Here is a 27,195-nt window from a genome sequence, read left to right on the forward strand (position 1 = left end):
TGATTTGCATTTGAAGGAATCTAAAGTATGTTTTCCATATGGTCATTAATATTTTGCATTTTTTCTTTTGAAAAGTGGTTATCTATTGGTAAATGTCTCTGGGTGTTATATTATTGTCAATTCCCAATGTATCTTGACTATGAGACTTATCGATTATGTTTTTTTCCCCTCAATGGTTTCTCTTTTGATTCTGTCTTATGTTTTTTAATATTCAAAATTGCCTATCATGTGTTTAATTTTAAAAAATTAAATATTTTATTTCCCCCAGTTACATGTGAAAACAATGTTTAACATTATTATTATTATTTTTTTTTTAAGTTTTGAGTTCCAAATTCTATTATCCCTTCTTTCATCTCCTCCCTTGTCCCTAAGATAGTAATTACTGGAATCTGATATAGATTATACATGTGCAATTATAAAATACATTTGCATATTGGCTTTTTTTTTTTTTGCAAGACTTGAGCCAAACAAACAAATAAAAACCAAAGAAAGGAATTGGAAAAAATAGTATGCCTCAGTGTTAATTCAGATATCAGTTCTTTCTCTAGAGACAGTATCATTTTTCATCATGAGCTCTGTGGGATTGTTTTGGATCATTGTCTTGCTGAGAATTGCCAGATCATTCAGTTTTTCATCATGTAATATTGCTATTACTGTGTATTGTATTCTGGTTTGGATTACTTCACTTGGCATCAGTTCATATCATGTCTTTTATGATCATCTCCAGCCATTTTTCAGTTAAAGGTTTATCTCTTAACTATAGTTGTGAAAGACATTTCCTTTTATTCTCTAATTTTTGTTGTTTATATCTTGAGTTTATGGAGTATATCCATTTTATTCTTATGTTGTATGGTATAAGATGCTGGTCTAAATCTAACTTCCACTAAGCCATTTTCCTACTTTCCCAATAGTTTTTGTCAAAAAGGAAGTACCATTCTCCTTAATTTTTGTTCTTTGGTTTGCTATTTTCTATTTCTTTCTTTCTTTTTTTTTTTTTTTCTTATCTCATTTGTTCCACTGATGTACTTTTATGTGTTTTTAATCAGAGTTTTGGTCACTTGTGGTTATTTTCTTTCTTACAAACTTTTTTCTAGGTTATAGACTTCAATTTTAACTGAATTATTCCAGGGAGACCTGAAACCATTCATAGTTGATTCTCTGAAATTCTGAGTCATTTCCAGGTCTGGATACACCTAAGAAGAAATAGTGCAGTTTGATCCCCTAAAATTTTTCATTTATTTTTAGGCTGTGACAGAATTTTTCAGAATTTAAATATTTGTGAGTGGTGCCGTTACTTACTAATGGTTATTAGTATATATTAGGAAGTTGGTAGATTTTGATGTTCCATCAGAAATACTAGAATAATAGAAGCTTTTAAAGCCCAAATATTTTTTTGAAACTTCACATAAGTTTCTCTAGATGGCATTTAGCCCTTCATTTTTTTGTCATGTGAATAAATTTCTTTTGCTTTTTTGAATTTTAAAATAAACTTGATGAAATAGTTATGGCCACCTCAAGATGGAAACACTGAGAAAAATGTATCATATTACAAGTATGCATTATTTCTTAATTTGAGCCACATAACTTAAATTATACTTCCGTATCTTAATAGGAATCCATGAATAATTTGCAGAGCTCCCTTTTTATGACAGAATATCCTGTGTCTGGAAGAATTTTTATGACTATATATGTGGGGTGTTTATATGTATATGTGTGTGTGTATATGTTTACACACACATGCACATGTGCTATTCTAAAATATTGTAGTACTTTTGATACTATACTATCTGTTGGAAAATCAAATTTAATAATTTTTCATTTATTTCATTAAAGTGCCTTTTCAAGTTGTGTCTATATATCCATGTACGTACATTTTTATAAGTGACTGATACTTTGGTTAATAAGGTTTTTTCAGTTTTTTTTTTCCTATACCAAGTTTTCGCATGGCATTATTAGGCTTAATGGCATCATGTTGCTATTGCACTGAATTTATCTTTTTGGTTGATATTAATAATTACTCACATTTCTATGATTGTCAGGAGATTGTAAGCTCTTTAGGGCAGGGGTTATGTGGCTTTTGTCTTTGAATTCCCTTTATTACCTCAATGTTTTGAGTATACTAGATGCTTATTAATGATTTAATTGAATTAATTAATGAAGTCAAGTTAATAATATTTTAATCTTTGTTCTCATTTAATTGTCAAATGGTCCCCCTATCAAGAATTTCCTATAATTTATGTAGTTCAATGTTCAGAGTGATTGAAAGTTAATGTTTTGGAAATGGAATTTATTACTGTATTTAATGTTATTAGACCTTAAAAGTGAAACAATATTTATCATCTTTTTTAGTGGTCCACATTTTTTGAGGCTTCCCAGTTTGCTACTGGAATCTCATTTGGAAAAAAATTAGAGAATATTTATAACAATTTATTTTGTGAAGATGTAATAGTTATTTTTTAACAATATGATTTTTGAAAGGCATATAGCTAGCTAGAGACATATGTACTTATGTTCATTCCATATTTCCTCCCATGTGTCTTTTGGTTGCCTTTCTCTTCTTCCATAATGTCATTATAAAAGGACAACATCTTTATACTACTCAGATTTTCTTAACTTAACCTCTTCACTGCTGTATAAATCAAGTCCTTTGTTTAGCCAAAATGGTCTATTAGCTGCCTCTAAAGTAATCTAGGAAAACCCCTCTTTTCTGTAAGTTTCTTTATAATATTCCTGCTAAAATGCCACCTGCCCCCTTCTCCTTTCTCCACTTATTTCAATCCTTTGAAGCCTTCGAAGAATATTTGGAGTAAAGAGTGCAACATGACAGCCAAAGAAGCTTATTTGATCTTCAGCTGAGCTAACAAGGGCATAGTGTCCACAAAGTTCCACTGTACTACTCTTTCTTGGTCAGACTCCATCTAGCTGTTATGGCTAAAATTAAACATATTTTTGGAAGGACAATGACAAATTAGAGTATATCCAGAGAAGAATGACCAGGATGATGAGATGGCAAGATAGTATACCATATGAAGATCACAAGAAGGACCTGAGTAATGCTTAGCCTGGAGAAGAAAAGACTTAAGGGTGCCATGATAGTTTGTCTGAAGGTATTTTCTTTTTTTTTAATTAGGAATTCCACAAGCAAAATATAAATATTTCTCTATAGAAGAGAACAGAAAAAAGAAAGCATATGAAATATAGGGTTTTTAGTACATGTAAATTGCTTCTTAAAAAAAAGGATCATGTATTAAATTTAACACTTTTGTATCAAACTTGTCTTGCATGTCTGTGTTTCCTTCTGGACCTTTTTCTGCTCTCTTCCTCTTCTTTTTAATGCCACATTAACATTCTTTTAAAAAATTTCACTATTTACCTACCCATCCTTCCCACAATTATACCACTTCTCAAAAATTTCTTCTCTTTTTAACAAAAATTAAGTACATCCAAGCTCAAAAAAAAAAAAAAAAGCACAATAAATTATGTCTAACAACATATGTTTCATTCTCTCTTCATGAATTTAAATGGTATTCACGTAGAAGAGGGATTGGACTCATTTTGATTGTCCCTAGAGGGAAGGGGGTAGATGTTATAAAGGCAATTAAAGCTATCCAGAAGTGAAAGTGGTTGCCTTAAGTAGAGGATCTGATCGTACTGGAAATCTTTAAGTGGAGACTGAAGTATGGGCAGGACTATATGACTTCTAAAATTTTCCAAACAGTAAGAATCTTTGATTCTTTGACTCAGAATTAGCCGCCACCTAAATTCCAGCTTATTCCGGATCTTAAGTGATTTGACTTTCTCTCAAATCTGTAGAACTTATCTTCTAAGCTATTTATTTGGAACATGATTATATATGTAGTCTCCTATGTTTTAGTATTTCATGTGTTTATATATTTTCTCTAGCTAGATTATAAGTTCCCTAAGACTTGGACTATGTGTATTTACTTATATCTGCCAAAATACATAATATAGTGTTATATAAATAATAGTCTTCAATAATTATTTATTGATTGAATGAATGAATTAGAAGGCCTTTTATTTTATGATAAATTTTTAGAAACTCTTGTATTCTAGGTAGCAACAATTGCAGAGACAGATGAGTCTGCAGAAGCAGAGGGTGTAATTGATTCTCATAAACGTAGAGAAATCCTTTCAAGAAGACCTTCATATCGGTGAGTTTGTTAAAATTTCCATCGTGATGTAATTGTTGTATAATATTGTATAATTAGCCATCAAAACTCTTAATTTTAAGCTTTTGTTTTTACTCTTAGTTTCATATTTTAAATGGATGTTTTATAGAAGTTAGACTGATCACTTAAACTGTGTAAATTATGTTGTAGAAAAATACTGAATGAACTTTCATCTGATGTGCCTGGTGTTCCCAAGATTGAAGAAGAAAAATCTGAGGAAGAGGGAACGCCACCTAACATCGCTACCATGGCAGTGCCAACTAGCATATATCAGACTAGCACGGGGCAATACAGTATGTATGCTAAGATAAAATATAACATAATTTTATTTTTTAAGTCCTTTGTAGTTATATTAAAGAATAATATGCCTATACTATGCTGAATTAAAATGATTTTGCTTTTCAGTATTGATTATTTTAGCTTTCAATATGTCAATGATTCCCACCTGTATGTATTACAGAATTTTTAAAAAATGGATGTTAAATAAAGTGAGATTTGTATTGAAAGACATTTTCACTTTGAAAAACTCAGCTTTTATTAATAATCAAAATAAAATAATTAAAAAGAAAAGAATTTGGTAATAGTGTATGCTGCAAGGCTTTTACTCCTTTCAGACATATTTTCATTAATTTCTGCTGAGAAGTTTTACTTTGTTATTGTTTATAGTTATTTTACTATAATTATATTAAGGTTGAAAGCAAATGAATAGAGCTAAAGGCTATATCTTGATATTTTTAATTTAATATGAAAAATATCTATTTATCAATATGAAAAGACTATATTTGTATTTTTTAAAATAATGTTTTAAGTGTACTTCTATTTCCATTCCTCTCTTTGTTCATTTATATTGTAGTTCTGCCAATATGAAGATGGAAAAAATACTGCGCTTTTAAAATCACAATAATAGGCAGACATTTTAACTGACATTATTGAACTGATATTTATATGTATATTACTCTTATATATATTAATGTATTGTAAATTTTTATGTTCCTTGCTGTAATTAAGGCATTAGTTGTTACCCCCAATAAAGAGTTAAGTTTGCTATGTAAATATTCTTGTAAAAGAGGATCTGTGTTGCAGGTACTAGAGTATATTTGAAATTTAAATATTCTGTTGGCTAAATCTTGGTCTAACCATAACTCTCTCTCCAGAACCCTTCTAATATTGAACATCTAGGATGAAAGATCTTGTTATTATATTTAGCTACATTTAACCTGGACAAGTAGGAAATCACCTTTGTGATCTAGAAAGGCTTTAGCAGTTTACTATACTTTTTTTTTCCTCCACTGACATTTATATATATATATATATATATATATATATATATTTAATTTTATAATAACTTTATATTGACAGAATCCATGCCAGGGTAATTTTTTTTACAACATTATCCCTTGCACTCACTTCTATTCCGATTTTTCCCCTCCCTCCACCTCCTCCCCTAGATGGCAAGCAGTCCTATATATGTTAGATATGTTGCGGTATATCCTAGATACAGTATATGTTTGCAGAACCGAACAGTTCTCTTTTTGCACAGGGAGAATTGGATTCAGAAAAATAACCCGGTAAGAAAAACAAAAATGCAAATAGTTCACATTTGTTTCCCAGTGTTCTTTCAGTTTACTATACTTTAGATTATTTTTCCAGTTGTGCTGATAGTTTTACAATAAGTCATCTTACACATTTTGCTTTACCCCTTTGATGACATGTACTGTGGTTTTATAATATAATGAGTATTAGATGAGAATAGGAAGAACTGGTTTTTAGTGTGAGACTGCTAATAGTTGGCTGTGGGTCCTTGAACTAGTCATGTAATCTAAGGGAAGGTAATAGCATTTTGGTACCAAATATAAGTTTCATTGCTAAAATCAGCTGTTTTTGAAAGGAAAAAGTACATGAGTATACACAGAAAAGGTTGTTTATAGACAGTGAATACTCAGTTTTTACACAAGGTGGATTTAGGGGAAAAAGTGGCATTTATTTTTGTCGGTATAATAATGTTTGCTATTATGCTTTACAGAGTTTGTTTTATCATAAAGTTAAAAAGATAATTTTTGTGAAAGGGCTATGGGAAAACAGGAAGGAAAACAAATAGTATTTCTATTAACGTAGGACATTTTTTAAATGTAGGGATAGCATCAGAAGAGTCTCAATCATATTTTTTGAATTTCTGCTTCTGCCCAAACAAGGATACTCCTCATTCTTGCTTTGAATCCAGCTCTTTGTGGAACCAGTGGTCAAGCATTAAACTTGATTGGAGATAGTGTGAAGGGTAATAGCTTATCTTCTACATGAGAGAATTGTAAAGGTAGATAAGTGTTTTGTTTTGTTTTTTTCTTCTGTAGGTGTTCATTTTTAAGAAAGATCTACCATCTTAGAGTTTTCTATATTTGAACCATCTAATAGACTGGAACTAGAACTGGTTTCTTATTTGTCCCTAATGTTGTGTTATTAATCATTTAAAAGCACACACCCTGGTTGTATTCGACCTTTGTTAATTCAGCAGAAGATTGCACTATATTTCATATATCTAGGTCAATCACCATTACTAGTTAGGAAAATATAATTTTCAAAAGAACCTTCTAAATTTCCCTTTATCTTTATTTAGAAGACAAATAGATAAATAGTGTGTTTTCATATTATAATGCTTCCATTAAAGCATAATTTTTATAGGCAGTAACATTCTAGTTTTCAATTCTGTGCATGGATTAAATATTGTTAATTGCTGATGTCAACAAAGGTCAAGTGGAGAAATTTGTTTCAACAATAATAGCCACAGAGTTTTCATTTGGATATTCTTCTTTGAGTGCTTTTCAGGATCTCATGTTGTTTGTACATGTATTTTGTAGTTTCTTTAATATTCAGTCTCTGATTTAGTTTCTGGATAATCTTCCTTTTGTGTTTTTTCCTTTTATAAATTAACAGAATTTAATGTGTTATTGATATTTGAAAGGTTGATGAATTAGAAAAAGCAAAAAGTACTAATGTAAAATTTGAAGAAATAAAAGCTTTTATGAATACATGCAGTCATTAAATAGATCAAAGAAATAAAAGTTTTTATAAATACCTGCAGTCTTTCCACTGAATGATAGTCATCAGTCTATTCTGGAATGTGTACCTATATATAAATAGTATTTAAGAACAGAACCTGAAAGTTAATTGCTTGCTATAGATTTATTGTACTTTGATAAATATATACCCTATTGTAAAAAAAATAAGATGTGACTATTAAGTTAGAATAGTTCCTGGTATTAGAAGGGAAAAGTGATAAAAGTAGGAAGAAATCCATTAAGGTCATATGCATATAATCTAAAGTCTTCATGTATTTCATTATAATCCTATATATTGTTTTGTTACATACAAGTGGAGCTATTTTACCTTAGTAGAGACTATTTGAAGAAATTAAATATATAAATGGTCTCTATTTTAGTTCTAGAAATAGAAATATATGATAGTTATTAAATGAGACATATTACATGAAGAATCTTCCTTAAAAATTTTTTTATTACATAGATGAAAGGGAATTTCCCCCCAAAATAGAGTAATGGAAACTTATTGTTACTTTAGTTTAATGTTGCAATATTAAAGTTGTTTACTATATAAAAGTTATCCCATTAAATATGGGATCTTTTGACACAATAGTTTAATCTTGATTATTTATCTACTCTTAGATTCCAGAATATCAGTTTTTCTCTACTTTAAACCTTTCTGATCATTTTTCTTGTCTTCAGATCTATTCCTATTGCACTGAAAATTTTACTAATATTTGATTTTTTTGTTATCTTGTCCTTTGTGAACTAATATTTCCAAATTAAGTGAATCAGTCTATTAAAAGACTGATTTGCAGATTGATAAGAGAGATTAATAGTCTTTTTAAGAACTCAAGAACTTAAGTTGTTGGGACAAGTTATAGTTCTCTCATGACTATTCTTTATAGAAGAAATTTATGGAGTTCAAGTTTTTATTCAACTGAGATAATAGATGAAAAAGCTTTTCAACTTTAAGTACTATATAAAATGTCAACTATTATTATTAAATGAGCAGTTATATTCACCACAGTTATTATTTTTGTGTTTTGTGCCTTTGACTTTGGAATCATATATAGCGTATATTTTCAGAGATAGAGATCAGAAACTTTTATGTACATTCTTTTGAAATGTATTTTTTATCAGGAATAATCTGATATATTCTACAAACCTTACTTTGTATGACTCTTACTAGTGAATCTACTCTTTATTTCCATTTGATAGCTGTGTTATGAAATTTTAGTAAAACTTCATTGACCTGAGTTCATTCCCAACTCTGCCTCTAAGTTTTGTGATCTTGTGTGTAAATCATAGGTAAAATGCAATATTAATGTGTATCTTAATTATGTCAGATTTACCCACATTTATATAAATGTTACCTGTATGATACTCACTACCTGTTTCTTGTTAACTACCCTTTGGCTGTTGTATTTTCTAAGGCACATGTATTCTAAACTCTTTTTTATTCCTAGTTTTTCTATGGAAATTTAAAGCTGAAGATTTATGGAGAGAATCTGCTGCTCTTTTCAAATCTGTTAACATCTTATCACAAAGATACATTGCTGTTGTGTATTACCTGTTGTATCTCAATCTATATAGTTTAGGGTATCTTTAAGAATAGATTATACATATTTGCATTGATTAAAACAACAAGCATTAAATTCCTGCTCTGTACCAGATACTATAATAAAGGCTCTGAAGACAGAAAAGATTCAGGTAAGCTACTGGAAGACAGGAACTCTAGCTTATAGTGTAGTAGAGGAATCAAAGAAATAAACAAGAAATAAAGGCATTAAAGACTTAAAACAAAGGTTAGATGGTTTGCAGTTGGTGGGGATTAGAGAAATTTTTACATCTCTGATTAGGAGGTAGTTTATGAATTGGTTTTTTAAAAGTAGACAAGAATTAAACATTTGAACTAAGGGGAAAGGAATACATTGCAGGTATTGAGCATGAGCAAAGAATGTTCGTATAGAAAGTACTTGGCCAGAGTGAGAAGCAGAGAATAATATCTTGACTGTAGCATAGAATACATCAAAGGGGGCAGCATTAAAAAATAATTTTTTTAAGGGCCAGCATGAGGTAAGGTGGGAAATATTAGGTGACCCAAGATTGGCATGTCTTGAAGGTCATGTAAATTTGTATTTCCTTCAGATAGTAGCATGCCACTGAAGATTTTTGGTTATAGATGGACATGACTAAAATTAAGCTTCAAGAAGATTAGACTATATGAAGGATAAATTGGAGTGGGTAAAATGAAGAGAAACAGGAAGTCCTATTAGGAGGCTATTGAAACAATCCATCTTGGTGGAAATGGGCATAAAAAATGAATGGATAGTATGTCTTGAGTCTGAATTGCCTGGACTTGGTAGCAGATTGGATATGAGAAGTGAGAGAGAAAAGAAAAATCATAGGTAACTTACATGGAATGGAATATGAAAGTGCATACTGATATGACAGAAAGAGTAAAGTTAACATGTTATATTAACATGGCTCGGCATAATTAGGATCTAACATATATTTGATCAAATTACTTCAGATCACATGGCAAACCAATAATCTTCCAGGTTGATTCCTTATTTGGTTTACACTACAGTTCTTCTGTTACCTATGTGAATTGTAGTCAAGTAACTAACATTCTCTAGGTCTTAGTTCATAATCTGTGAAATCAGGGAATTGGTCAAGGTCAGGAGTTCTTTACTTTTTTTAAATCATGGATCCCATTTTTATTTTAAATTCATAATTGGAGAAAACACTAAATTTTCTGTTATCAGTTAGTGAAAATAAAGGTGATACATATATATATATATTCCCCCCTCCAAAAAAAAAAATCTAAAACTTCCCCCTGAAATCTGTCTATGGACTTCAGATCCATAGAGTAGGAAGGATCTGTGGACCTCTCTGGATGAATTCTCAGATCTATTTCAACTCCAAATCCTTTGGTACTACAAACTTTTTATCCTCATTGTCCTTCTTACCATCTCTTACAGGACTTGTACTTTTGCTTAACTCTATCTTCATGTTATTAATTATATGGAACTTTTCATTTTTTACAAGTGTGTCTAGGTAATTATTGAGTATATTTGAACTGATTTGGGTTATGGAGATTCGCTGTATCTCCAAAAGGACTAGCTTTTAGGATATGACTTTTTGATGCAATTTAGTTCTATCACCACCATCATCAAAAAACGTATATTAAGTGTCAGATTACACTTGGTAGGTTCTATAGGATATAGATCTGGGTGTCCCTTATAAGAGAATCCTGAGGCCTTGGGAGGTTGACTTGCATCAGATAATAAGTAAGTAGCAAATCCAGGATTTAAAGTCATGTCTTCTGACTCTTTACTCAGATTGACTTTTCCATTATACCTATGCCGTCTTACCTGGCTACTAGGTATTGTACAGACAAATGCCTTGAAAAATTTTGCTGTTGTTGTTCAGTCATGTCAATAGTGGCCAACTGTCCGTGACTCTAGTTAGGGTTTTCTTGGCAAAAATACTGGAGTAATTTGAACCTTTTCCTTTTCTAGCTCATTTTTGTAGATAAGAAACTAAAGCCAACAGGGTTAAATGACTTGCCCAAGAGTGCAGGGCTAGTAAGTGTCTGAAACTAGGTTTGACCTCTGGAAGAGGAGTCCTGATCCCATCCTGTCATTATATCTACTGCACTACCTAGTTAGCCCTTAGTGACGTCAATATATCGATCACACAGATTTCCCTATTTTGTATTCATCATGTGACCATCTATAGAAAAAGAAAAAGTAAAGGTATTGATATAATTGGGAAGGGTCAAAATGTTCGGGTCCACCAATAAACTGAGTGAGGATTGCTGGGTTTAGAGAAATATCTAAGTTTTGTTCAGATGTGGCAGTGCTGATGTTATCCTTTGCTTCCTAAGGATAGGAGATTGGTAAGTGGGGCTGTGGGGGGCTAGAGGGTTGATGTTTGGAAACATTCTTGGATACTCTTCAAATGCACTGTCATATTCCAAGGTTAAAAAAAAAGGTTTATATTATTGTACACAAAATATGTATAGAAAGCTATCACCTTGAGTTTGCACTTAGCAGTACTTTAGAGATTCTCCAGAAATAGCTCATGTCGCCTTCTTTCTCTTCTGGACTGGAGAGTTTGTTGAGAAGATAGATAAACATATAGAAGAAGATGAATCATTGGATATTGGGGTCTTTAAAAACATTTTTGGACAAAATTCTGTATCCAAGAAAGTTAAAATGCTAAAGCAGTGTGGATTTGTGAAAGGAGTATATTATTGCATTTGGAATTAGAAGACTTGGCTTCTAATCTAATCTTTAGAGGCAAGTTATTTTACTTGTACGTTTCAGTTTCTTCAACTGTAAAATTGAGGCATTGTACATGATGGTCTTTCTAGTACTTTCTAGTTTTTAAAGATTTATTTTGGTTTTTTCAATCTCTGTTAGTAGATAATATAGTGGTGAAGAAAGGAATAAGAACAGTCAGGAAAAGACCTAAATTTTAGTATCTCACTAGCTGTTAGACTTGAAAAGTTTAGTTTTTTTTTTAATCTTAAAGACTCCTTTCCAATTTAAAACTTTTGTTATCTATGACATATATTGGTTTCATAGAGAAGAATTTTTTGTGGAATTAGCAAGTTCAGATTTTACAGTGGGCACAATTTCACATCATTAGAATGTGTTTATCTTTAGATGTGCTAATACAATAAGTTGTTTTGATGATGCATTTTAAACAACTATTTTTCTCTCAACTGCCTCAAAATTATTAAGTGGGACAAAATAGTTTGAAAATAAAAGAATATTTTAAATTTGAAGGTTCTAAAATTGGAGAAATTATCGATTTAATTTTTACTATGAAAAGAAGCAGCTATTAAAATATGAATTATGCTTTTGTTTAAATTGCTACTACAAAAGGCATATTGTTAAGCTCAGGTTTTTGCCTTTATTACAGGTATTTTAGGAAAACACTAACTAAGCCTTTTTTAAAGCTAATGTGTTATGGGAAACACATTAATTTTTATTTATCAACATAGTCACTAATGGTCCTGAAAGTTGAACCTTCCTTATGCAAATGATCCACTAACATTTTAAAAGTGTATTGTTAGTACTCATGCTACATGAATTTATTATTAACTTTTCTCTGCGCCTGTTAATGAACATTGCTTGTCATGCTGTCCTTGAATTATTTGCCTAATAAATTTTGTAATGATATTTAAAAATCAACAGAAATTATTTCCCAATTTGTCTTAGACAGTTGAAAACTATGCATGTATTTTACAATGAAAATTAAAATTTCAGATTCTAAAAAGGACTTCTTGATACTAAAATGAATAGAATCTTTGACATCATTATAGATCATATGTCAGTTGAAAGTTTTCGTACTTGTATGATCTCGAATAGTCGCTACACAATAGGGATTGTCTTAACAAAGGAAGTTGGAATAAATGGGAAAATAGATCATTAAAATCTGTCATTGGGTATTTGGAAATTTTGTTTGGGATATTAAAAACTTAAGTTATAAACCTTTAGAGAGAGAACTGTGTCTTATGTCAGATTAAAAAAATAGGTTAACACAACCAACAAATGAAATAATGTTATTTAGCCATCTTTAATATCTGCTTGTGCTAGAGGGATTTGATAGGTAAATGAAAGACAAAAATTCCTAAGAAAGAGATTCTTGATAGACTTTTCTTTGTGGAAGTAGTGTACCATAGAAGAGGTACTGGTTTGAAAATCATTGGGAATAAATGAGATCATTGGGGAAAAAAAAAAAAAGAAGTACATTTTTAAGCTTATTGGTAACAATTGCTTGCACAGAAAATAGCAGGTTAGTTGGAAGTTTGTTATAATCTAGGAGCTTGGAAAAAGGCACCATAAAGTCATAACAACCTTAGTGATGATCTCAGGAAAAGTTAATAAAAGCTATCTAAAGGATAAAAGTATATGCAATGTATTCTTGCATTGTTTTTTGAGATTTTTAGAATTAAAGTTTACAATTTGTTTATAGTCTGTAATTGATTGATCCCGTGATGTTAAAACCATCAAAATCCAAATATTTTAATATTAGGATATTACTTTATATTTTCTATATTTATATTCTTAGTTTTTTTTTTCTAATCCTGAGTAATGAAGAGTTCACATAATTGCTTTCTGTCATTTGCTTATTTTCTATATCTTTGGCAAATATAACTTTTTTTATCATGTATATATGAAATGCTAATTTCAAAAATTTGAAAAAGAAGCAAGCCATTTATACTTTTCAAATCTTTGTTATTTCAGCTCTTAAAAAGTTGAAGCTGTTTTTTGTTAAATTTAAATGCATTTCATTGAAGCCCTGTCATATAGAAAGTCAGAATTTGAATTTTAAAAGAATATATGTAGTGTTTGCATTGATAAACCTTGATCATCTAGAATTTTTTGATATTGCACTTTGAAAAGAGGACATAAAACAAGTTCTGATTAAGAATTTAGAAGGAAGCCAAATTTGTAGTTACATTCTGGGATCAGTAAACATTTAGTCCAGCTTTCCTTCCTCTTCCATTTTGTAGTTCTTTACACTAAGTATTGATGTTTAGAATGATGATCCTGAAGCACTGAATCATCAAAGAATATTCAGTATATAGTCTACTTACAAAGATAGGAAAAGTGGGCTAATGTATTTTAGAATGATTTTCAATGAGAATTAAAACAAAAAGACTTCATTTGAAAATTCAGTAAACATAAATATAAATACATTTCCCAAATATTGTGGGTATCAGACTTTAATAACGTTTCAGTTCAACATTAAATCCTTCTGTCTTTGGACAGATATTTTATTCATATTCCATACCAAATATATTCAGTGACATTTTGTTAACTATTTTATAAGAGTTTCCTCTTTTTTTTTTTTTTCATCTAAATTAGATCCAGTGTTATTCCAAAATTTAGGAACTCTTAATTGTCATTGTATAAATACCTGAACCTTTCGTTGAAAAATTTATCCTGGATGTTTATTTGGAATTCTCCCCCTCCCCCAATTATATGAATCTCTCACTAAAAGATCATTTACTTAGCTTCTTCTAAGAATGGAAGTTTGAAATTGACCCCCATCTGTTCTGAATGTTTTGTTTTAAATTGAATTGTTACATTATTGTGCTTATCAGATTTCATGTTTTTGTGGTTATATTATTTTTCTAGCATATTATTTTGTTTTTCATTTTAAAGTCTATTTGATTATTTTAGGCTTTTAACAAAGGACCTCCCTTTTCCACAAAAAGATGCTTTATTACACTTAAGTCTGTCCTTAGTCATAAAAAACATGGCTTTTAATCCTAAATCTTCTCTATCTCTCACCAAAAAAAAAGATATTTTAATTTGGTGATTGAAAATGGTTATTAGTTTTCTCTTTTTAACATTAAACTATTTCTAAAAATGTGACTATAAAACCTATTGCTTTTAAGAAGGTAGTATTCTGTCCAAAATACCATTACATATTCTTGTCAGATATAGAAAAGCTAAAACTACTTAGAGCCTGTCTTTGAAAAATATTTGAAGATTTTTTAAAATTCCACATCTTATAGTGGAATTTAAAATCTCTTTAAATCTTATATTTTAAATCATATATAAGATCTTTAAAATCTTTATATCTTTATATAATATATAAAGATCTTTAAAATCATATATAAGAGAATTAAAGTTTTATTTTCTTTTTTATGATTACTCAAACAGAACAAAGTACAGATTTATTACTCATTAGTAGAAACATTATCAGACAAAAATTTTCTCAGTTTCTAATAGCAGATATACTTAATAGAAAAAAATATATTGATTTTCTGCTATTAAAAGTGCCTCAGTGAAATTAGAATTGTAAAGGAGCCCCCCTTTAGACCATTCTTTGACTTTTAATATTTACTCAAATCATTCTGGACAAATGGAGAAAAGAGTGTGGTGGCAACAAATTCAATGGGTGCCATGAAAAATTTTGAGGCTCTTTCAGTGTCTTTTGAAAGATCAGTTAACCAGGAAGATGATTGAATAATTATTTGATCTAAAATTTCTTTAAGCCCAAACCTACCTTTCATCTCACCTTCAAAAAGAACATTATAAAATTAGCTTTAAGGTCCTTTTAAGAGAAATATTCCTTGACTTAAGTTGATGATCCTCATCTGTTCACTAAAAGAATGCCACTTAGAAAGGCAGAGATGCCCTGGTGATTTGAAAAATAGAAAGCCACCTGAGAATTAAAATATCCAAGTGTGTGTTTTCCATTTCAGGATTATTAAGTATGATTTTTCACAGTTTCTAATGTTTCTTTTCTTTTTTCTGTTAAGTTGCTATAGCCCAAGGTGGAACAATCCAGATTTCTAATCCAGGATCTGATGGTGTTCAGGGACTACAGACATTAACAATGACAAATTCAGGAGCTCCTCCACCAGGTGCTACAATTGTACAGTATGCAGCACAATCAGCTGATGGCACACAGCAGTTCTTTGTACCAGGCAGCCAGGTTGTTGTCCAAGGTATATTTTATTAATACAATAAGTTTAGATAGTTTTAATGATTCACACCATTTCTTGGTGGTGTGGCTTTTCAAATGACATTAGCAATTTTTTATTGGCCACTTAATAAGGAAGAGAGTTAAGGAAGATATAATATCTTAGTATATCAAACAACCATTTACATAAATTGCTTAATTCCCATTAAGTAGTAAAATTTTGGGAACATTTAGAAAAATTAAAGCTAATGTAAAATTATAAAATGACAACATCCAAATCCTATTGATTTACTCCACTAAATAAATATTCTTAATTTTTGGGTCAGTAATGTATATTGGATTTCTACAAATTCCTGGTCTCTGATGGATAAGAACGTAAATCTTTGTTGCATGTCTTTTAGGATAAATTTAGTTTTATCACAGTCTAATGGTTGAGGTGGATTTTTTCCCCTACCCATCGTACTGCTGTCAAATTGCCACCAGATAATTTCAAAACAAATCCAGATTTCACTAATCTTTAATGTTATAGAATTCTCAAGTACCAATTTTCTCTCTAGTGAGTTTGATACTCAAGAGGGCCAGCCTTGAAGAAAGGAAGACCTGGATTTAAGCCCTGCCTCTGCTCCATATTAGCTTTATGACTATAGGCAAGTCAATCTCTCAGTATCAGACTGTTAAGTTGCAGATGAATTGCAAATCTACATCAGTGGAGGGATTTTCCACATGAGGAGTTCCCTAAATCAATGAAATCACAGGTCTAGATTACATTTTCCAAATTCCCTTCTCATTTACCCCAACACTCTTTGGCACATAGAAATAAAATGAACGCATAATTGTGCACTAATTCCATGCTATTAGAATGACCAAACAGTTTGATAGACTTTGTTATAAATCATTTTAATAATTTTGTTCAGTTAGATGAATTATATTTGAAAGGGCATTAAAGATTAGTCAGCTGAGAGTGCTGTACAGGTGTGTTATTATTTTATGTGAAGTGATAACTTTTTAAAATCCCAAGTTTCATTTCTCTTCTTGAATGGTGTGTTTACTTATTGTACATATTTGTGACACTGGTTTTGAAGGTTACCAGGCTGAGCTCTTTACTCGGTTAGTTTTGCAACAGTAAATAGCAGCTTTTATAGCAGATACATAACATGAAAATACTTGCTTTTCTTTTTATAAGCTTTGCCTATCATATAACTTATCCAGAATATACTCACAATATTTGAAGAACTGTTAATAATACACCCAATCCTTCATAGATAGCATATCCCTCGTCTTTTATCAGAAATTTCCCCTAAAGTAAATATTTGTTTTATTTGACTCTTAGCATAAATTTGGTATAGGGTAAAGTTATAACTTCTAAGATGGTGAACAATAAGTTGCTCCCTACTGCAATCTCTCATTTTGTGCCGTAGCTTTTTAAAAAAGCAATAAGCTTATTTCTGGATAAAGTACAAAACTGATAAGAGAAAAAATAAACTATGAGTATTTTAAATATTGAGGCATTAAAATGATACAATTTAATTATGTCAGATTGAAACTCAGTTTTGTTCTTCTGCCAGCATTTAGAGTCAAGAGACCTCTGGATACGTTGTCACTTTTCCAACCAGTCTTACTACTCTGTCAGTAGATGATGATGATGATGATGATAATGATGATGATGATGATGATAATGATGATGATAAGATTTACATAGCGCTTAAAGGATTGCAATGCGCTTTACTTATATTCTCTCATTTGATCCTCACAACCCTGTTGTTGTCCCCATTTTACAGATAAGAAAACTGAGGCTGAAAGAGGTTAAGTGACTTGTCCAGGATCATACAGCTAGTAAGTGTCCGAGGCAGGATTCGAATTCAGGTTCTCCTGAACACAAGGCCAACACACAATCCACTATGCTTTGTCCAGACTGGAACTAGGTTCCTGGGGAATTGGTTTTAAACTGTCCCTTAGAAGAACACAGTAATAGCATTATTTTTAGTAAAAAACAAAAACCCCACCAAAAAGTAATAAATTTTTAATAGAGTATTGGGGTAAGCATTAGGAAATCTGAAATCTAGTATTGATACTGCGATTTATTTTCTGACCTTGAAGGAAAGTGTTTTTACCACTTTAAGCCTTGGTTTCCTCATCTGTAAAATGAGAAGACTGCATGAGATGACTCTAAAGCCCCTAAAATTTGGTGACTGTGTATCGGGCCTACTTTTATATTAATAGAGGCTTTAGGATCTTCCCAGTGATTCATGTCTACTCAGGGTGGAAGCAGAGGCATAACGTGGTTATTCCCTGTGGAATTCAAAATGAACTTAACTTTACTATATCCATTTAGTCTTTCAGATCTTCATCAAACTTCCCAGGGAAACTTCAGATACCTGATGTTTAATTCAGGGCACTAAACATTCATGTGGGGATACATATGTCATTTCTGTTATACTACCAACTTGATCACTTTTAGAAATTTAGTTTACTTTTTAAAAATTTGTATCCTCATTTGTAAAATGATGAAAATTATTCTTTCTTTGAAGTGTGTTATTTTTAACATTATTGTGATAATATAATATATAACTTTTGAGCTCTTAATAAGATTGGTATAGACCCATTGTTGGTAGGACAAAAATTTTTATTTTGATTTAGTTTTCCATTAGTGGGGATGAGTTGAACTAAACTATCTATAGCTGGCCTTACCATCTCTCTCATATTTATTCACTGAACATACATTTTTTAAAGCACCTACTATGTGCTAGGTTTTGTTCTAAGGAACTGGATATATGAATACAAAAATGAGATAGTCCCCAATATCATAGAGCTTATGGTAACCTTTAATAGCTTAAAATTGCCCTAACATTTCCCCTGTATCAAGGGGAACACAGTGAACCCCAAGATAAATAAATTCCAAAATACCAAGTAAGGCCAAAGTAATTGCATTTAGAGAGCAGCAGCTGGGAGCAGGGGCTGGAGGGAAGGGGAGGCATATGGACACAAGTGATGAAGTTAGGAGGGAGAGGTCAAAGAGGAGATACATTCCATCTTGGGAGGGGGGCAGCACATGCATGGGCATGGAGGCAGGAGAGGGAGTGTGCATGTGATGGAGAGCAGTGTGCTGCTATTAATAATCTTGGAGAGGTAGGTTAGAGCCATGTTGTAAAGGGCTTTAAATGCCAAATGGAAGAGTGTGTATTTTATCCTAGAAGCAATTGGAAGCCACTGGCATACCTTCAGCAGAGAAGTGACATGATGGCGAGACCTGTGTTTTAAGAATATCAATTTGACAGCTACGTGGAGGATGGATTGGAGACCGGAGAGGTTGGAGGCAGGGAGACCAATTAGGAGGCTATTAAAATAGTCCAGGTGAGAGGTGATGAGGGTCTGAACTAGCAAGAGTGGAGAGGAGAGTGGCATGTCGTGGCTGGCATTATGGGAAATGATTGCTGCGAGGGGGGAAAAGGCATTTATACAAACATACACAGACTCTCTGTTTTTTTGTTTGTTTGTTTCTTGTCTATACTTGTATTCTCTTGGTTTAAGGAACTCCTGGTGAGCAAACTCCCCCTGTTAATGAAGATTGACAACTCAGATTGCTGTAGTTTTCAATCTTTTTGGAGAGTTGCCTGGGGCAGTAAGAGATTAAGTGACTTTCCCAGAGGGATGTAAGAGACAGCCCTGGAAGCTAGGTCTTCTTAACTTTTCAAGGCCATCTCTATATCCTCTCTGCTGGCTTCCTTTTAGTAAGAAGTATATTATGGTTTACCCATAGAGCCATCAGTCAGCAAGCTTTTCTTAAATACTTCCTTTTTGTCTGGTACTGTGCTAACTTCCTCCATGCCCCCAGGATACAAACACAAATACAAATAAAGAGACAGGACATTTTCAGGGAGTTTAAATTCTGTCAGAGTAGGAAACAAAATATTCAGAAAGTAAATGAAGGACAGATACATTGTTGCAGTATTTAAAGCAAAGCCAAAAAATTGTTGAGACAGTTTTTGATATTTAAACAAAAATTTAATGTCCATAATTATCACTATTAGCTATGCTTAGACTCTCAAATACATTTTTAAGTGAGGCAAGATGAAACATACCTACAAAGTTCCTATAGCAGTAATAATTTAATCTTAAAGATTCATTCTGATGATTCATTGTAGCATGTTTGAGAGCCTAACTTCTCAAAGAACTATTTATGCTTGTGGAATGCAAGGTCAGAGTGGTCCTACTAACCTGAGATAAGTTTGCCAGCATAGGCCTGCGTTACACTTCATTCTTGTCTTGTTGTCCAGGGACCAACTTAGCTAGATTCTGAGGAGCCAGGTCAGCCACAGGGGGATGATTTTTTTGTCCGTAGTGACTCTAAAGAAATAGCATCTGAGTAAAAGGGTTTATGTTCTCTGTCAGTAGAGAGGGATAGCATGCATCTTTAGAGTACTAAAATAAGATGTCGAATGTTCTGGCATAGTAAGTGACCAAAAATATCAAAACAATTACAATATCTGCTATATTATTAGTAGAATATGCTATCATACCTGCATAGAAAACTCTAATTGATGTAATATCAAAAAAAAAAATTCCCTTTGCAGGACAGAAAATCACAATATTTCATGTTCATTTTTAAATTAGTTTTTCTTAAGCCTTTCTTTTCCCCAAATGTTTTAATCTACAAATTAGTACATAAATGAAGAAAATCAAATGTATTTTTAGGTTTCATAAAAATTTGTATCAAAATTTTCAGCAAAACAATATAAAATAACATTAAAGGGGCTTTAGTTCTTAAAGCTAGTGTGGCTGGCATTTTCTTTGAGTTGTTAGAGCCAGTTTTATTAGTAGATTTTGGAAGAAATGGGAGTGATTGTCATTAGCAGGAGCTTTTCATTAGGTTTCTGTTGCAATGAACTATTCAGTGACAAAAGTAAATTGATGGCATTGATAGGCCAGTGATGTCATTGTGATGTCAGTACTCCTATTTGTCATCCTGTACATGCTGCTAGTTTGGAACATTTTCTGTTGAACTGTCTTAGAGGAACAAGAAAATTCTGTAGCAGAAGCTAGCTGATCATGGCTGTAACTGGAGATGACACAGGTAGGAATTTTACATAGGAGTTTTCAGAATACATTCTGCGTAGTGAATTAAAGATAAAACATTAAGAATGTCTAGGCACTGTTCAAGAATAAGAATTTTAGCATTGTAAGCAGAAATAAATCTTATCCATTTCAGTCTTTTCACCACTGTAACACTGAAATGTAATTACACAGTGCAGTTCTGCATTTCATTGCTTATTCAGGACAGTCTTTTTTTTTTCTTTCTTTTATGAATATTCAGGTAGTTAAGACTAATGCTCAGCAAGAATAAACTATTATGTCACTTTATTGCAACCTGTTGTGAGTTGAGCCCAGCAAACCAGTGAAAAACGTGCACAGCGTAGGAAGTGAAATAAGATTTGGAAAAAATTTTATACTGAAGCCTAAGAATATAGCTCAAAACAGGAGAAAAAAGCTGTTGTTCTCATGTTCTTATGTGCTTATGTGTTTCTTTCCTCCTCTGTTTTAAAATGGTCTGTTCCTCAGCTAATTGAGTTCAAAAGACTGACGTCATTAAATTTCCTGGAATCATGTTTCAGTAGGGAAGTGGAAAAGTTAAACTCCAAACAAGATGCACATTGACGTCAGCTCCGAGTCATGCTCTGAGTTAGTCAGTTCCTTTCTGCTTGGCCAAATGCTTTGGATAGATAGAGAGTGTTAAGTGGCTGGCTTTCTTCATCTGCAAGGCTGCTGTTAACCTCAGTAGACAAAAACTTTACTTTGCTTCTTTTCTTTCAAGGTAAGTATCTGCTTTAAAAGCAGGAATGCTGGCATGAGCAAAGGTGTAGGAGATAATGTAGCAAGCTTATATGGTAAAGTTGAGAATCCTTTCAAGAAGAGAGCTCATTGACATGCCTTATGAAGAAAGAACTATATATAGAATGTCTGTTTTAAACAGCCGTAGAGGAACTTACTAATAGTGGGGTGCTCTCTAGTGCTCAGTGAGGGAAATACTTTGTGTTGTATGTGGGTTTTTTCCCCTCATTACCACCTGACTTTGAGAATATTTTTATTCAATAGTTTTAACATATATTTTTGACATGTTAATCTTGAGAAATTTACTTCTTTTTTTAAAAATTAACTTAGATAAAACAGGTGTTTAATATTGACTTTTCTAAATTTCACAATGGGACTGAGTTAATTGTGAAGGATGACCTGACACTGATTTAACACCTCAGAGTCACTTCAATTAAGTCCCTTTCTGGAATAGTAGCATGTATTATATTTTATTTAAGTATGCTTTGTTTTAGCTTTTTAAAAGTAAATGAGTAGAAACTGAATAAAATTTATTTTCTAATTTTTACTCTTTAACCTCAAACTTTTTTTTTTTTAATTTAAACTGTAATTTAAAGTTGTGAATCCTAGGTTGAAGGAGCTTTTATTAGAAATTTAGTTTTCTTGATGTATTTGAAAACAACTATTAGCTATATGTATAATTTTAAATCTCTAACAGTAATATAATTCACAGATTTAAAATGATTGTTTATTTCTAAAATTAGTAACTGGTATTGCTCTCACTGAGTCCATTTAACCTCTAGTGTGAATGTTAATATGGGCATGAAAAAATTATAATGAAAAATTTTTTAAAGTGTAGAACTATAAGAAGAGGAGTCATAGATGTGGTAGTTAGAAATTTGCTTAAAATTAAATTGAACAAACTTTTAATTTTTGCATTACAAGCAGCTATTTAAAAAATAGTTCCAAATAATAAAACTAGTTGATTTACTAATAGCATTTTATGTTTAGCAGACAGTAGTAATCTGGGCAGTACTGTTATGAAGGGCATATCCTATTTCCAAAGTCAGCTTTTCATGTGAATTCTATAGTGCTTCATATAATATGATAAGCAGTTTTAAAATGTCAGATTTCTAGAAATTGCCAAGGATAATTATATGTACATAAATATGAATATCTGTGTCTATATACTTATGTTTATACATAAACATGTCCAAAGTGGTCCCTATGTCATAGCTTTCAGTGATGACCTTCGCTGAGCAAAGCAGATCATTATTTTTTCTGCTACTTTATATAGTCTTGGAGAATTAGTTCCTGGAGCTCTGAGCAGTGACTTGCCCATGGCTGCACTAATGCTTAAATCCAAGGCAGTATTTGAATGCAAATCTTTAGGGTTCTAACTAATTACCTTACCTCACTGTTTCTTCACAATAAAGCATTTTCATAAAGAAAATATTGTTTGAGTATTTGAATTAGCATTGAAAGATGCTGCTACTCTAAAACAAAAGTTAATATCTTTTTGTGTCATGGATCCCTTTTTTGTAGTCTGGTGAAACCTTTAGCTCTCTTTTTTCCATGTTTTTAAATTCACAAAATTTATACGATTACAAAAGATCAATTATGTTGAAACACATCTGCACATATTATGTTTTTAAAATAAGGTAATTAATCCTTAAGACTTCCTATTCTAAAGAGATGAAACAGATATTTTCTGTTTAGTTTTAAAGTATTTTTGGAAGACATTATTGAGTTTATATATATTAGCATATTGAAACCATTTCTTTGGCACTTTATATAACTTTGAATAGCAACACTAGTAATGCACATGGTTCATGTTTTATTTCAATGATTGAAAATACTCATTAAATAAGGAGGAGTTATAAAATTAAAAAGGACCTCAAGAACATAAAGCCAAACAAGAAAATGCCTTTTAAAAACTTCCCATTAGCCTTTAGTAGCCTTTTATAATATTTATTTGGTAAAATGATAAACATTTAATTGAAATATTTTCAAGTTGGAATAATTAATTAAGCATTGTCACTTTGTAATGACTTTGTTCTTGGACCAGATGTGATGGGAAACTTGTAGAGGATGATTCTTTGAATTTATTGGAGAATCAGTAAATACTCATTTGTAGTAACAATAAATTAGCCAATTTAGAAATCTTTCAGAATGTATCTTTTATGAAATTTCATGTTTTCCTTTGCTCCTGTACTGCTTGTGGATCATTGTGTGTCCTGCTATTTTACTTACTAGTTGGTCTTCTGTGATTCTTAATTTTCATACTAATTTTAAAAGTAATCTTAAGCTTAAAAAAAAAATCACACAAATATTTTTATTCTTTTGAGAAATTGGCTAACTATATTATGATAGAGTAATTTGACAATGATTTTCTTAAAAGAAACAAGAGTTTATTATTGCTTCTCCTATATGCTCTACAGGGGAAATTTTTGACAGAAACATTATTATATTCTGTATTCCACAATTTGGTACATTTTCTTTTAGAGTGTACAATAAGAAGTATTTAATTAAGGATCCAAGTCAAGAGTTTAAAGGATTTTCTTCAAAATGTTGGAATACACAATTTGAATTTCATATGTGACTATAGGATACCTATCTGACTTGTCAAGTAAGGCTATGAGAGGAACATACAAGTGTTTGCTTTTTATATCAGGATTTGGGTGTTAGGTAACACTTGGTAATCAGATATCTTCAGCTTCTAAAATTCATTTTAAATAATCCATGATCTTAAGGGATAGTTTAAAAAAGGAAGCCTTCGAAAAAGACTAGTTTCTGTAAACATGGATTCTTTACTCACTTGAACTCTCCACGAAATTTGCTGATATTGTTAAGAAAGTTTGTATATTTTTCCAAAGATTCTTTTAAAAAATTATTTAAAAAAAAATAACAGTGAAAAGCCAAAAATTCTGAATTTACTAGGCATTTGCCAATTTGAGGGGTTAATTTTTGCCTACTTGGAAATGAATTAGATAGAAAGTATTTTTGTATTTTATGCTAAACACATTTTTTTCTTTTTCATATAGATGCTCAGTCATATCACAAAAAACCTCCAAGGGTGGGGGGGAAACTTTTTTCAAGCCTCAACTGATTGGGTTTAGGGATCATTTTTTATTCCAGACTTTTGATTTCATTGTTACATGGAACTTCTGGGATCTATGAGTAGAAATGGGCAAATTGTTTAATTTATAGTCTCAAAAGAATTGCTCAGGGTTTTAAGAAATTATGTGTCTTATCTAACTATACATCTAATAGTTGCCAGAGAATTTTAATCCAGGCTGCCTGACTCCAGTTCTTGTCCTTTTTTCATTATATTATGTCCCTTTCCAACTGATCCTATGTAACAACAAACTATTTTACAAAACATTTGATATAGTGAAACTTACAGTATTTTGAGCACCCTTTAATAGTTGACATGGCAGGTGTTGGTTTTGTAAGGGCATAGAAATATTATATTCATTTGGTTTATTTACATAGCTAAGCAACTTCTCACTGGGTGGTAGTGAAAGGTATGAATATTTTCAGTGAAGACAAGAATATACTTGAAGATTGCTTGTTCAAACTGTGTTATATAATACAAAAAGAAATAATTCCAAATATTGCAAAGTGAAGATGAATAATGAAAACCTTAGTTGTACACTTACGTGGTGTAATCTGGACCAACATGATAGAATATTGAGCAAATCACTCATTCATTCTTGGCCTCTAATTTTTCCTGCATAAAATGAAAGAATTGAAAATGATGATTAGTTTTTCAACAGTAGCATTCTAATTCTTTGATTTACTTAAAGAATTGAATTATCTGAATCTCCTTAAAATAAAGGTTTTGTTTTAGAATATAAGCTTCATGAGAGTAAGGAATGTTTCACTCTTTGTATTCCTAGCACCTAGCACAGTGCCTGGCACATAGTAGGTACTTTAATCAATGCATATTGCCTGTGATCCTGAGCCCTTGGTTCCTTCTTAATGATTTCCTAATCTTGATCAAAATATTCTCCTTATGGGAGCCACCAGTCGGTATTTTTGAACACACAATTTTATGTGAAATCATGTTAAATTCTTTAGGAGTCATCTTTGTTAAAAAGATAAATGTTCCTGAGAAACATCTAAATGAAAATATATTATGTGGACTAGGGTCTAACAGTAGTAGCACAGAGACTGAAGGGTATTGTGATAATGTATGTTGATAACACCTTACAAAAAATTCTTAAGTTAGCAATTGTCAGTAATCTGCCATCTAGAATCATCTATTAATTAGACAAATGTTGTATATATTATTTATATATAGCACCTTTTATAATTAAAAGAGTTCATTCTAAAATTTTATCTGTTATAACATGAAAACTTAAAATATGTAAAGTTTTGTTTAATTCATCTTGAAAATTTTAAAATTCCAAGAAAAAACCTAGAAGAGTATATTTAAAAAAAAAAAAAAAAACATGTGCAGATGAAAGCTTTTTTCCCCCTATTTAAACTATGCTAAACTAAATTGTACTAGTAACTCACTCTCTGAAGGAGATACATTAACTCAGTGCTCTCTTTAGGATACAGTAAAATCTTAGTTAACTGAAGAGTAGATGGGTATGTACATGTTGTACATTGTTGAATTTTGGAAGATTAACTGAAAAGCAGAAAACTATTTTAACCTGTTTTGAACTGGTATCTGAAATGTATTAGCATACATTTTACCTTGATAAGTAGAACACAATGAATTCATATTTTTGATTATGCCAAGTTTTTTTACCCCAGGGTAGTGGTTCATGAAGTTTCATTAACCCAAAACTTTCATATTTTTTAACTTATGCATTTATTCATTAAATACTTAGAGTAGTTGAATGCTTTAGCTATAGGTGATGAATTTATTGGAAACTTGAGTTAGATCCACAGAATTTAAGACTAGAAGAAATCTTAGCGATCCAGTGGTCCAATAGCATTTTTCAAATGAACAAATGAGTTCCAGAAAGTCTGCATGAAGCTATTTTATTTATGTACATATGATCATATACCAGTACTTATATAGATAACATATATACACACATATACAAACATACATACATACAGAGATGTTAAACCTCTGGTATGAACTATTTGTTTCTTTTCTAAAATATGAAATGTGAGATTCTTGTTTATTAATGGAAGATTCTGGTTAGCTTTCTAGTTAGTGTTTTGCAGTACTAAAATAGTAATATACTTTTTTAAGTCTTAAAACTTCAGGGAATGGTTAAAGCATTATGGAGAATAGAGAAGGTACTGTATAATGCTAAGGTTGCATGGCAGATGGATTAACTGTCTTAATTTTCATTTGATATAAACATGTCTGACATAATTTTTGACAAAGCTATCCTTGATTACAAAAGCCCCTTATAACTTGTGTTTCCATTCATTTCATTGAGGTCATTTTTTTTTTTTTGTGTGTGAAATTTAAAATTGTAAGTTGTTTATATAAAATTTATAATGTTTTACTTTATTGCAGCAGCTACTGGTGACATGCCAACCTACCAGATCAGAACTCCTACTACTGCTTTGCCACAGGGAGTCGTAATGGCAGCCTCTCCAGGAAGTTTGCATAGTCCACAGCAACTAGCGGAAGAGGCAACCCGCAAACGAGAATTAAGGCTTATGAAAAATAGGTAAGAGGTTTCATTGAAAATTTGAAACAACTGCAAAAAGCAAAATTTTCTCTGATAGAA

The 27,195-nt window shown here is 31.3% G+C and overlaps 1 protein-coding gene across 25 annotated transcripts in view; it reads left to right on the plus strand.

Annotated features, from left to right (window-relative positions):
• The window catches only part of CREM (cAMP responsive element modulator), a 73,371-nt gene that overhangs the window by 37,443 nt on the left and 8,733 nt on the right, over nucleotides 1-27,195 (plus strand). For 11 of the 25 annotated variants that reach the window (XM_052000539.1, XM_052000533.1, XM_052000541.1 and 8 more), the window contains 4 exons: nucleotides 4,075-4,172; nucleotides 4,341-4,483; nucleotides 15,519-15,707; nucleotides 26,979-27,135. In XM_052000539.1, coding sequence (XP_051856499.1) covers nucleotides 4,075-4,172; nucleotides 4,341-4,483; nucleotides 15,519-15,707; nucleotides 26,979-27,135 — 587 coding nt within the window. Of the gene's footprint in view, nucleotides 1-4,074; nucleotides 4,173-4,340; nucleotides 4,484-15,518; nucleotides 15,708-17,460; nucleotides 17,516-18,870; nucleotides 19,034-20,691; nucleotides 20,754-21,361; nucleotides 21,492-26,978; nucleotides 27,136-27,195 lie in introns of those variants that run through there. The other 14 variants (XM_052000543.1, XM_052000549.1, XM_052000544.1 and 11 more) reach the window with 10 other exon arrangements.

The sequence above is a fragment of the Antechinus flavipes genome, chromosome 5 (genome assembly GCF_016432865.1).
Source record: "Antechinus flavipes isolate AdamAnt ecotype Samford, QLD, Australia chromosome 5, AdamAnt_v2, whole genome shotgun sequence".
NCBI classification, from domain to species: domain Eukaryota; kingdom Metazoa; phylum Chordata; class Mammalia; order Dasyuromorphia; family Dasyuridae; genus Antechinus; species Antechinus flavipes.